At 43.2% G+C, this 13,730-nt stretch overlaps 1 protein-coding gene across 5 annotated transcripts in view; it reads left to right on the top strand.

Moving 5' to 3' along the window:
* Positions 1–1,204: 1,204 nt before the first annotated feature.
* The window catches only part of tmtc2b (transmembrane O-mannosyltransferase targeting cadherins 2b), a 70,478-nt gene continuing 57,952 nt past the window's right edge, over positions 1,205–13,730 (top strand). For 2 of the 5 annotated variants that reach the window (XM_030365172.1, XM_030365171.1), the window contains exon 1: positions 1,205–1,641. In XM_030365172.1, coding sequence (XP_030221032.1) covers positions 1,559–1,641 — 83 coding nt within the window. In that variant the 5' untranslated portion in view covers positions 1,205–1,558. Of the gene's footprint in view, positions 1,642–3,825; positions 4,325–13,730 lie in introns of those variants that run through there. The other 3 variants (XM_030365170.1, XM_030365173.1, XM_030365174.1) reach the window with 3 other exon arrangements.

The following is a 13,730-nucleotide window of genomic DNA, read 5'->3' as shown; positions in this document are numbered from 1 at the left end:
GACTTCAAAACTGACTTCTACATTTGTAATAGACATTGACGGATAAAAAAAAAATATGAATGTGAACTACATGTCATTTAAATACACTATACAGTAATATCAACTTAATATTGACCAACCATTATCTAGCTTGCATTATCATTAGTAATGTTGAATACCATATTTGTGTGTGTGTGTGTGTGTGTGTGTGTGTGTGTGTGTGTGTGTGTGTGTGTGTGTGTGTGTGTGTGTGTGTGTGTGTGTGTGTGTGTGTGTGTGTGTGTGTGTGTGTGTGTGTGTGTGTTCGTGTGTGTGTGTGCGTGCGTGTGTGTGTGTTAATGTATTATAAATACATTATGAATCGATTTGTTATAACATTATACAAAGTGTCAGTTTATTTAACTAACTTTATTGCCCTTAGAAATACCAGTAATAGATGACATCATAATTTCATGATGTTTTCTCCTAAATATGTACATTGGCGTAATGAGTCTGTAATTATTGCTAGTCAGCAGTATAAATAAAGGGTGGGGCATGCTATTCCTATATTGTTTATTTAAATTAAGTTCCCTTCATGATTGGAAGAAAGTTATTTCGGCATATAAGAAGGCCATAGTATTTGTGTAAAACGCTGCACTGTAACCCTAACCTTGCGAGCCCTCTAGTGGTCACCTAACGTAGGACCGTTCACTCTCATCCTGGCGGATCTCAGGAACTCTGATCTTACACCATCCTTACATCTTTTCAGAGACTGTTTTATACTGTGGAATCAGGCTATGAAATGCTGGCTTAACGCTGGCAACCAATTTAATACTAAGAACACACTCGGATTAAATTCATGCTTCACTGTAGGATGTATTTGTTTTGAAAATGTTAAGCCCATAATTCGTCCACTGGAATTGTGCAATCTACTCTCATCAATAATTACATTATAGAAGTAGATTGACGGCTGTGAGGAGGGCTTTCTAAATAAATTGGTTCAAAGAATCCGTCTTTTTTTTTTTTTTTTTTTTTTTAAGAGTCTGAAACAGATACATGGCAACTCATCGTGACTATTGTTTTTACCTCTCTTAAATTTCAGAAATTCTTAAACACAAATAAAGAATCAACAATAAATAAAATAGGTCAAAGATAAATCAAGGCAAAGCGTAAAATACTGGGTTTCCTAATTGATGAGGGTGTCTGGAGTCCAGCATCCCTTTATTCAGTCGGGAGCTGGATCAGTGCGCATGCGCCAAGACCTAGCCACATGCGGCTCAATCACGACGTTTATCTGTGGACTGCTATGCATCAGACGGCTGTTTCCCTGGTAAAGGCGTGCAAAAGCTGTCAGAGATTCAGTGTATGCTGGCTGTTTGTCCCGTTACATTCGGATGGACGATATCTTGATCGCGCCCAAAATGGGTTAGAAGATGAACCCATGGATTATCCACTTACTACACTTCGGAAGGATGGGACATCGGACTGTTTTCACATAAATACCTTGACAAAGACGAGGACTGAAAGAAAACAGCGGAATTGATTTCGTCCGGTGTTCTGCCCGTTTTTAACCTTTTTGTTCTGTGTTCTTGCGGGAGAAATGATTGCAGAATTGGTGTGCGGCGTTGTGGCTGTGCTCCTCTATGTCAACACTCTGGGTGCCGATTTCTGCTACGATGACAGGTACTTGAATGAATGACACCACACAACTTGACCACATCGTCCCCTTACTGTAACACTCGCCACACTGTTTGTCTGTAGTTCGAAGTGAACGGCTGCTGTGCGTAGTTATTTGTCCGTTGCGTGACGGTGTCAAACTTAAAATAAACCAAAACAAAGTCCTGGAGGCATTAGGCGGCAGGATGACTCGTGTTGTGCGAGCTACGGTGGGATGGAGACCCGAGGATGGCTCGAGCACGGTGCTGCTCACGTACCCGGCTTTTAGCGCCAAGTGACAATGTGTAAAGTGGTGCCAGCGTAATCAAAACGGAGCAGTTTAAATGAGCTGTCTTTAATCTTAGACCGTGGCACTATACCAAGGCTGTTATTTCATTTGATTAATTGTAGAAAGTCGCATTACAAGTTGCGTTAAGCCTACTTTTTAGAGGCTCTCAATTGTGTCAGAACAAAACTTGCTTTCGAACGTGCATGCCGTCAGCAGTACTCGAATTCTTCTTGAGACACCCGCGATTAAGCCACCCAGATGGTTTTGTTTGGGATGCATATCAGCCACCAGTCTTTTGAGATTGTGTTCCTACTACAGTTGAAGTCATAAATGAAATAATTAGTCTCTGAGGAAGATGCCTCAAGAGACAGACTTTTCCAGACGTAGCCTCTTGAAACGTGACCCAATGAAGTTCCCATTTGACCAATGACACATGGAGATGGTAGTGCTTCCACTCTACGAAGAACAACAAGCCAGAACAAAGCGTCAACATAAGTAGTCCACTTGGGCAGCACCAACCTCCCATTTGATAATTAGTGATCGCTGGCTGATATGGGTCTAAAATCACAAACTTGATTCGCTGGCTTCATTTCAATAGGCTATTAACGCTTACGATCTTTGTTTAATAAGTAAACAATAACTAATTATCGCCTTCTTTCAGTAACATATGAGATAAGAATCTTCTCCTTAAATCGGACGTTCAGAGAAAATGCATCGATGTTGGACCCAGTTTATGTGTTACAATTATTCGGACAATTAAGTCAAAACGTTTGGAATAAAAATAGTTGATATTCTTGATATTACCACAATAGCGTTGGTATATAACCTGAACACACAACATAACCTAGATAGACCATAACGGTAGCAGCCATGCCGAGTAAAAACTACAGCACTCTAATATGAACCGTATTCCCGAAGGCGTTTTGGACGTTATTCGTGGTTGGGTGGCTACGGCTCTGCACTTTGTGCTTTGATCAGGAGATAGGGCATCCGCATGAGAGATGGATGAGGGCATTTTTCCATATGACGGCCAGGGAGTGTCTTCAGAGGGAGGGCTGAGAGGTTCTGCTGCTGAAAGGCTCTGCAAGGCTGTAGTGGAGATGTTGGTCGAGGAACGCCAACGACAGTCACGCATTTATTTTTATAGTATAATTTTTGAATAACTTCATTGTTTCCATGGCAATGCATAAACAATACAGACATAATTGTCGTCCCCTCTATTGATTATTTATATGAGTTATATTTTGCAAAACAATTGATTATCTGAAGTCATACCACACAGGAATCAGTCCAGGATCTTTTATGAAGCGCTCTGGCCGAAAGGAAATGACTTGATGGCTAAAGTTTTTAAAATAGGCCCTCACAGAGAAGCAGCCCTGCTGGGTTTATGATTCGAAACATGTTTTCCATTAGAGGCTGTCTATTATGTATTTTAGGCTCTGCGGGTGGGGTGTGGGGTGTTTGCCATTAGCAGCACTCTCTGCTACCCCTCTGGGTCTTCATCTGAGGTAGGGGAAGAGAGTCCCGCAATATGAAGAGATTGTGTGAACCGGAGTTACTGAAAAGGCTTGCTCGTGGCTTAGTGATGGGAAAATGGTGTGTGTGTGTGTGTGTGTGTGTGTGTGTGTGTGTGTGTGTGTGTGTGTGTGTGTGTGTGTGTGTGTGTGTGTGTGTGTGTGTGTGTGTGTGTCCCCTACAGGTTATGGGAAAGCTTCCTAAGACGGGAGTTCAGCTGCATTGTGAGCCGCTCTTATTCAAACTTTATCCAACAGTCCCTGATGAATTGCCCCTCTGGGCGGGGTGGAGTATGACTGTATTTTGTTTTGAAATGGGGCCCTTGTGTGTTGTGCATGTGTCAGGTCTATGTGATGCACCTCTTATGAAGCAGAATGTGTGCTTACCAGTTACTCATTGATTTGAGTAAACTTTGCACATTCTCCACGTGGTAACCAGAGTGTGTCAGGGGGTTATGGACAGGGTGGGGTGAAAACAGACTTCAATACCTTTTTATAAAAAAACAACACAATTTAAACTTTATAAGGTGCATAAAGAAATCCCGGACAGAGCCGCCTTCTGACCTTGAAGTCAATCCTGACGTGTCCTTAGATCCACATGGCAGCCTTGAGCGGTAGTCTGCTCTGTGGTGCTAAATCACCGCACAGAGCCTTTCTAGTCCCTCCCCAAGGACCACTCATCATTAGCACAGCCAGCCCTGACACCGCTGCTGGAAAATGGGACTCGTACGTCACAGCAGTTCCTATCTGCTGCCGTAATCTGAAGGCAGACCTGTGGAAAGGAACGGGAGAGCAGAGATAAATGTCAGGGATGAAATATCTGCCCAATCAGCTGCAAACTTGGGGAAGAGCTTCTTGGCTGCCAATACGAGACGGTACGACAGGGAAACCTCGGTTCACTTGATTGGTATTGATCTGTTTGATATTTACGACTTTCAAAATATCTTGAATTCCCCTGAATGTTTTCAAGTGTTCTCTTCTGTCAGAGACTTGATGCTGTTGAATAGAAATATAATAGTTACTATTAGTATACTCAGCATGACTTATGACCGAGACTGGATGCGGTTGACCCTTGTCATGTCATACTAGTAGTTACTAAAATAGAAAACATTTGATATCCTAAATTAACTATGGCTACAATATCAGGACTTTTCGGGCTCTGGTGTAGCGTGACGGAACCTGTGATAAATAGTTTAGATTGCATAATATTGCACCAGGTTATGAGGGTACTTTTGGAGAACTACAAATAGCCATGGGTCAGCCTCATTGGCCTGATTTTAAGTTGCATGATGGTCTGACAGCGGCTCGGTACGGCTTGACCCTAGATGGGTCTGCAGCTTCTCCGAGGCTGCCCTGAAGAAGCCTGCAGGCCTTGTGGTAACAGTGAGGGCCCCAGGGCGGTAACCTGGTAGTCGAGGAGCTCCTGTTCCACCCGGCTGCTATACGCTCCTGCCCTGTAATTACTGCCTCCTCTTCAGCTCCAGACCGACAGCAAGGCACGCTAGCCATGGCTTCTCCGCTCCCTCTCTCTTCCGCTCTATGCCACTCTCTTTTTCTGTTTTGATCTCTTCCTCTCTCTGCCCCTCTCGCTCTCTCTTTCTCTCTATATCTCTCTCTGCCTGCCTTTTTCTGCCACACTCTCTCTCCTGCTAACGGCTCTCTGAAGTGCGATCATACGATGGCTGCCTCCCAGATGGTGTTGTTTTTCGGATGCGTTTCAGGGCTTCTGCTCCTGTAGCTTGGTTAGCATGGTTTGAGATGGGAAAAAAAGGCTTGATGCTGTGAGTGTGTTTGTCATGTTGCCTGGAAGTAGATATCACATCACATTAGACGACATTAGACGTATTGGCAGAAGCTGACGTTTTTTGGCGGGGCAATTTTCTTTTGATTTAGAACAACAAGCACATTTAAAAGTACAATGATAAAAACATTTTATTATCATATCATTTTGTTTGACTGTTGTTTACATTCAGTATGAGAAGTAAGGCAAATTAACAACAATATTACAATATACAACAAATGATTATTAATGACAAGCAAGGTTTTAGACACTCACTGCGCTCTAATTGTTACCTGGTTACGGCTCTAAGAAATATGTTGCAGTTTAATCAAGGACCTTCATATATACATCAATCATCCAACAATCCTGCTGACGTCTTCTGCTTATTTCAGTAATCCGTGCCTAAACCTACCCTTTGTTATTATATCACTACTAAATAATATTTATGACACGATGTCTCGGTTATATTTAACCTGAGTGAATGTTATCGCTTTCAAGCCATATTATCCCATAGGTTGGCTGTGTTGAGTGTGTTGGGATTGTTCAAATTGGATGTTCGTTGCACCGTCACCACATTGGAAAGATAAACTAGGCTGGTAGGAGAGTGTATCTAAAAATAATATTAATGAGGCGGTTTGGATACGTTTTCATGCTGCTTGCCTTCACTGAAAAGGAAAAGTAATACATTGATGGGTCCCAGATAAAGGGGGTTCAGATCTGGGTCACTTGGAAACAGCTGAGGTAGGATGTGTAATTTGTGTATATGTATTCTTCTTTTTTTATAATCGTCATCAAGCCCAGACTGAGATTCAAGAAAATCTCAAGACTGAATTACACATCCTTAACACTCTAGTCGTAGTAATCTTCTCTCACATTCCCTGTGGTGAAGACAGATAGGGAATTTCACAAATGGCTGCATATTAAATGTGTAGTAGGAATTGGGTTTGTATTAAAAAAACCTCCATACCATATGTTTGCTATTTAGCCATCTTCTTTTGCACATTTCATCTGGGCCACTCGTTTATGAGGTACAATAAAATCTAAACCTTGGCAACACTTGGCAGCACTTAGCAAATACGATCATTTAAAATACATTCTGTTTGTTAGGATGATTTCTATGTTAAAACTCAAACATTGTGATAATACGACTTCGGCAGTATCTTTATATACAAATTTCATAGTAAAACCATGCAATAAAACTCTCTCCAAGCTACTCTCGCAGACACTACAGTATATTTTATACAATTGAAAAGGGAAACCATACAATATAACTCTGTAAGCTACTCTCTTGGACGATACACTATTCTCTACAAGATCTGCAACATTCATGAATACTGTCGGCATTTATAGCGGCATTGACTTGACATTATACACATAAACAAATCAAGATGAATCAGGAGTCTTGGGAAAAAAGCATTTGGATGAAAACAAAAGCATCTTGTGATTTTGAAGGCATCTTGTGATTTTAAAAGATGCATCCAACAATATGTGAATACATATTTAAATTTTAAATTATATATGCCATTACTGTGAATCTTGTTTACTATCTAAATCGTACTGCAATATATTAACATATTGTATTTATGTACGATATCAACACATATTTGACATGTATTTAAAAAATAATGTACAAGGCCCATGTCCATATTTGCAATAATTCAAAATTGTATGTCTGAGTGCAGCTCCCAGTCCAACACATACCGATAATTACAACATGCATGTGTGTCGGCTGTCACCAGATACCCATAACCGCTATGATCCAGATGGTGTCTAGACTAATGTTTCTTAGATACATAATATATACATTATGCTCTCTACTTCCATAAAACTATCAGAGATGGCTTAGACGGAGATTGGTAGTTGCAAGGAGTTGAAATTAGATAGGTCGGTTTGCATTTTCTTTCCTCGTGACATTTCCGTCATGTGTGGTATGCTATGACACTCGGGCCTGGCTTGCCACAATGGCCACTGTTAGATGAAAGAGCCTGTTGTACATGGCCTGGCCAGGGGGAGCTGGCTCAAAGCTGCGCTAATCAGCACTGCTAATCACCCACATGCTGTGTGGAGACTGGCCTCACGTAGGCAGCAGGTCAGCTGCGTCATGCTGGAGGAAGCATTGGAGTTGTTAGAATGCTGATTAGAAATCGGTTGATTCTTTTTTTTTTTCTTCCTCATACCACCCTAATTTTAGATATCGGTCATCTTCTCGCTAGGAAATGTAATTAACTGCAAACAACTTATCCCTACAAGGCATCATGTGACCACCTTATCGGTAGAAATAGTCATGCTCACAAGACCCCATTTGCCTTATGTGGAAATAAATATGAATAGAAAAGATTTGCTGCTCGGGAATGAGTTTCGCGGTCCGTATTGCTTTGGAAAACATTCACAAATAATCATGCTCAATATTGTGTTGAAAGCATTGGTATCCCTGAAGTCCAGGGATTCCATGCATCACTTTTTCTGTGCATGTGTAAATGTGCTATTGACCACTGAGTGCTGCACCTCGCTCAATGTTTGTTGCGGGCCATCTACCTATGATGAGATTAGACACGGGTCTCCCATGGTTTGACTCTGTCAGGCTAAGTCCTTAATGGGTCTAGACAAGGGCTTGGGTTTCTGGGGCTAATGTTGGATGATGGATCTTAAGCAGTTGCCTGGCCGGTCTCAGCAGCTTTCTGGAGCTCCTCTTCATATTAATGGGATTAACAGCGCTTTGGGTACGAGGGGGTGAGTAAGTGGTGTGGTAAGCAGAGAAGCCCAGGCCATTAGAAGAAAGCCCTGTCCCCCTATATCAGAGCAGAAGGCTATAGTCTGGCCTTTTTCAGTCAGGGCCTTGGCTGCTCTGTGGCCTTGGTCTCTGACCGGGAACCCTGGCCCTCTCTAATCAGGTTATGACACCAGTTGGCTCGTTGAGGAACGGGCTTTGTCCATTGGAGGAAGGGTTTGTGTGGTCCATTCACTGAAATGAACCACACAAACAAGGCTGTTTGTCTCTGAATAGTAGGGGAATTAAGCTGTGGTTGTTTTGGCCTCTGACAAAGAGGCCAGACCCAGTGTTCAATGTTTTTTGAGCAGGGCAAAAAACCAACGTAGAACAGTTCAGCCTTATGGACCAGCCTGTCACAGCTAATGGGGTCAGATCATTCTGGGGGTACGTGCTCTGGTTGGCATGCTGGACTATTGCAACGGGAAGACCATTGGGGGTAATGTGGGCAACAAAGCTGTATTGTATTATGGATATGCCAGCATGACCTGCTGGCTTTTGGTTGTTTAGGGTGTGGAATAATGATATCCTGACTGAGTCCATGCCCCGCCAGAATAGAAGATGGATTCAGTGCTCCGTCATCTGCCAAGAGTCTGCACAGACATTGAGTGGAATTCTTCAGAATAATTGTCTTGGTCTATAACTAATCCTACCCTTGTGTAAACTATTCATATGCTTATTACCTTTATGTATGAGGCAAGGCCTATTAGGCAGCACTGAAATGTTGGCCTTTTTCACACATTATACATTTACATGTGTAATTATTGTGGGTGATAAATGAGGAGTGTTTGCTCAAAGGCATCGTTCTCTGTAATTCAGTGAACAGAGATCCTGGGGTCAGTTAAGTTCCTGGTGTTCCCGACTAAACTAAATAGTTAAGTCGAGTGAACAATATGCCCCCCGGTTTGAACACACACACAGACACAGACACAAAAGCACACACACACTCGTGCACGCTCCCACTATAAAATTATAAAACACGCTTGGAAGTGACCTCAGGCTTCCCGGCGAATAGCAACTGAGAGGGTAGCTGCTGGACCTGCTCCAGTGCTGTAATCCCTGCCCTGGGGGGGCTTCTCATTGCGCTTGTGAGGGATATGAAAGAATGAAACTGTAGATGTTTGTAGGCTAAGTCATTGCTGTTAGAGCTGGCGACGGCATGCTACTGTGCCCCTCTGCTCGGATCTTTCTAGTTCCACGCTGTTAAACAGGATGAATATGCAGAAATGCATCAAGTCATTTTGTTCCAGTTCATCTGCTGCTTGTGCTTTAGGGTGGGTGTTTGGGAGCGCCGAATGCCACATTAGCGTTACACTAAACCCAATCACATTTGGTGTAAATTGACTGCTTCTAATTCTACTTGTCATGGCTCCAGGAGGGTGACAGGTCTGACACTTCTACAGATGGAGAACAGCTTGGCTTGTATTGGCTTTCACAGATGCAGCCAGGTCTCTCGCTCACTTTCTCTCTCTGGCTTGGTGTCTCTCTCTCCGTCGTTTGTTTGTTCGGTGATGAAAGAAGCCGCACCAATGAGAGCGTGATAGGATCATGATGCTTTAGAGCTTTGATTTCAGCAGTTTATTTTGGCTTAGCATCGACCCCCGGTGCTTCTGGGCCTGATCATTACCCTCATGTGTGACCTTCATATGAGTAACACTTTCCCCTGCTGACGTCCTGCCAAGAGGTCCCCCCCCCCCCCCCCCTTAAACAGAGAGGGACACTCACACCCACGCAGACACCCTCACACACTAAGCCGAGGTTTATTTTGGTCGGACAAGGAAGTTTTGCTTCGGAGAAGTGCGCCCAACTGTTTTTCTTCGCCGGCCCCCAAGGTTTACGGAGCTCACGAGAGGGGTTGTCAGCCTCATTGACAGAATAATGAGACCTCATATATGTGCTCTCAAGAAAAATAAATATCTAATCCAAGAGAGAACTAGTCAGGAGATGGAATACTGTTCACTGGAAAATGGCTGTGTTCGATGCCTTTATTGATATAGGCTTACCTTTCGGAGACTTGATTAAACCCTTGGGAATAAATACCACAAAACCAAATTTTTTCCCTTCCATTTCTTCTCCGTTGCATTTCGCCAAAGTTTCGGAGCAAAAATTAGGAAAGATTTCCTCATACAGTAACTGGAATTGCAAGTAAAACTGAATATTAAATACCAAATGCTCAGAGTTTGGTAGATTGGCTATGAATTGTGCATTGATCAAAATAATCCTTTCTACTTGCCCTTCATCCTTCCATTGCTCTCTATTATGTCTGAGCATCATTTGAATGAAAGGCTGAAGTGGCAACTCATTGTTGTGTCTTCGAACTCGTTGGCCTCCAGTTCCTATAGCGTATGTGACGTGAGTAGGGCTCGCTACCGGACCAGATGTCCCAGGTGGCCAGGACACAAGCGCCGTGGCGTGTAGCGCTTGTGGTTCTCCCTGGCACCACATGGTAGAAACATCAGCGTTGCCGTAATTAAAAAACAATTCAAGTCCAATGGGTTCCCAGCTTTGTTTTTCTTCAGGCGATTGACTGCCGTAAAAGGCTGTGGTTCGAGAACAAAGACCATAATCATTCTTCAAACGTGGTCGGGAATCAAACCAACCTCAACCCTCCACACCCCGCTCTGTGCTACAATTCAAATGGCTTTAAGTCAGTGCTTTTCGCGTCGCCTTAGGTCTAGCCCAGCAGCTTATTGTCATCGCTGGCTATGTTGGGCTGTAATTCATTTGCTCTAGTAACTTGGACTGATCTTTTAATGGTACGTTGCCTGTGTGCGTGTCTGTCACTGTTGGTTTTCCTGACGGATGTGAGGGTGATTCTAGGCGACAGCTGCAGTACAACAGGAAGTGACATTCGACACCAGTCGCTCCCCAGGGGGAACTGCTGTTGTTTAGCGACAAAATAGCATCACACTTTCCTGAAAGTTTTGGTTGCTGTCCTTCATCGTGGTCCTCATCTACAGCGTCCATCATCACTTATGATAATGGGTCCGTCAGCGGCTCATTTTGAGATCATTGATCTTTATTAATGGAATAATTCTGTGGCATAGTGATCGGTTCCTGTTTGGTTACCACGGATGTATTCCCCCTGTCCCTATGTTGATGATGAAGAGTGGACTAATGCAGTCTTTTGCCTGCTAACACATCCATGCTTCCATCACTCGTGAACAGTATGTCCGACCATACACCAGCCTGGTACCTGCCCAAACTCCCCGAGACCTTTTAATTTATGTTTGTGTAAAGACTGGAGCCCTTGAACCCCCATCCCAGCACTCAGCAATGAAAGAGCACACTTGGACCTCTTGCATGCGTCTGACAGAGAGATCAGCGAAGTGCAGGAAGGTCAACTATATCATACTCTATCATGGCAAGGCATTGTAAATGGGAGTTAAATGATTGATTTTACTTGTCGCAAGCAACAGATGAGTTGGCAAAGACCCCCACTGCGATGTTTGCATTCTCAATGGGTGCTTAATTTGCGGTGATGTTTCAACATCAGCAGAAGAGGTAGTAATCCTTCTGCTCAAAAATCTACTTTTTCTTTGTGTGGAGTGAGCTTGTGTTTAAGGGGCTCTGGACAATCCCCCACAGCTGCACAACAGACAGCTAGTATAGCTGCAATGTAAATGTGGAAGAGTAGAAGGGATGCTCAACATGAAAGGTTCTCTAACCCATGTGGCGGAGTCTTTGTCAGGCCAAGCCTTGCTCCTATTACTGGGTAATGTTCTAAATCATCCTTCTCTATAGTAAGCATCCTTGAAAAAACACTGTTTGGCCTTTGTTTGTAAGATTCTGTTCATTAAATAGAACAGAAATTGGATATTTGGAGATTTTCTTTTAGTTTTTTACCACTGAACGGAAAATGAATCGTTCATATTGTAATTTTCTGTAACAAGATGATATTCTCTTTCTAATTAGCCTGCTATGGGAGACTCTAGTTGTGTTTTTACATGGCTGTCTCTAGTACCAATACCATTTGTTATAATACAGGCTTTCTTTAGAAACACTTGGAGTTTAGATGGTCAATCGGCCAGCCTATTGCCAAAGCCTAATCACTTTACAATCCACTGTCTGAGTAAGTAACGGTTTGCCATAAACACATCATCATCATTATGAATGATCTATGAATGATCCCATGGCTGCTATTAGATGTTGTCCCAGTTTTTTCTCATGAATACACTGCTGCTTTTTGATTAATGGAGAAAAGAGCTGCTCCGAAGAGTCGTTCTCAAAGGAACTTCCACAAAAAGTGGAAGATTCTCCTGAAGGAAGGAACAGTATCACAGATGATGAAACAGGGTGGAGTAGGGTGCTGGCTCCGAGGACCTTGAAGGATGACCGAGAGACCCAGAGGTCTACGGGCTGACCCCCACACCAGCTCCACCTCTCACCCTAGTGGGTCAGCTCTACGCCAGGCCACAAAAGTGTGTGTGTGTGTGTGTGTGTGTGTGTGTGTGTGTGTGTGTGTGTGTGTGTGTGTGTGTGTGTGTGTGTGTGTGTGTGTGTGTGTGTGTGTGTGTGTGTGTGTGTGTGTGTGTGTGTGTGTGTTGGAATGCACACGTTCCTTAATCTATATCCAAGGTATAATTCGCTGCACACTGACCGTAAAGTTAGTTGCTTATGGAGTCATTGGAAGGCACTGAATGTCATTGCTTTCTCCATTCTAGGCCTGCAGCTTGAAAGATGCAAGATAATGAGGCAGACAAATACCACTAAATCTCTTTTTGTTATTTGCAGATGTGTGTGTGTGTGTGTGTGTGTGTGTGTGTGTGTGTGTGTGTGTGTGTGTGTGTGTGTGTGTGTGTGTGTGTGTGTGTGTGTGTGTGTGTGTGTGTGTGTGTGTGTGTGGACTCCCTGGGGGTGATCCCAGACCCCCCTGCCTTCGGAGCTAGATTAAGACCTCAAATAATTTTCCCAGTCTGAAGCTCTTAAACCTCTTGTATGGCTTTTCTTTCTCCCACTTGTTTAAGAAGGATTCAAGCATTTATGTATTTCTGGTATTTCTAAGAAATGGCTCGAATGCTGAATGGACGTAATTACTACAACGAATGGATGAATTGACCAAACATGGATTATGGATTATGGTTTGGATTATGAGCCATGTCAGAGCTGGATGAAGGACACGTTTTCTTTCATTCTCTCTTTTCAAGACGTCTCCAACATGAGGGAAATACTGTTTTTCAGCGTGGACTTGCTGTCTGTTGGGTCTTATTCCTCACAAGACTAACAGATTTTCGCCTAAATTCTGTTGGGCTGACCGGCTGAATCCATGTGTGGTAACCTTCTCCAAGGCCTTCTCTCAGGTTGTACAAGGCTGACCTCCCCACTCTTTAGTCCCATTAAGTCATTAAGATCTCAACAAATTTGGCATCTACATTACAGGCCAAACATAAATCTAAGTGCATTCGATATTCAAAATGTGTTGGCCCAACTGGCGACTGAGAACGATGCAGCTACCATTACACTTTCGTCCGGTCAGTCCTGAATAGCTGTCTGAGATGTCATATGGGGATGCCCTTAAGCTTTGATGTCTCCTCTAGCATGCTCGTGCTGTGGCCAGCCCTTAAAACCACACCTTTAACCGACCAAGGTTCTAAGCTGTGGAAATACTTTGTTACATGTTAAACTGTATTATTACATGGCAGAGTGCCATTTCTGCTAGCTAGGTTTGGCTATTAAATCAGATATCTAATTCACTTTAAAAACTAGAATTAAGTGGGCTCTCAATGTGGCAGCATAAGGCATTACTGTCTTCTGAAGCACTTTGGA

Source organism: Gadus morhua, chromosome 9, assembly GCF_902167405.1.
Source record: "Gadus morhua chromosome 9, gadMor3.0, whole genome shotgun sequence".
Taxonomy (NCBI): domain Eukaryota; kingdom Metazoa; phylum Chordata; class Actinopteri; order Gadiformes; family Gadidae; genus Gadus; species Gadus morhua.
Note: the sequence above shows the minus strand (reverse complement) of the source record. Positions and strands in the feature narration are given on the sequence as shown.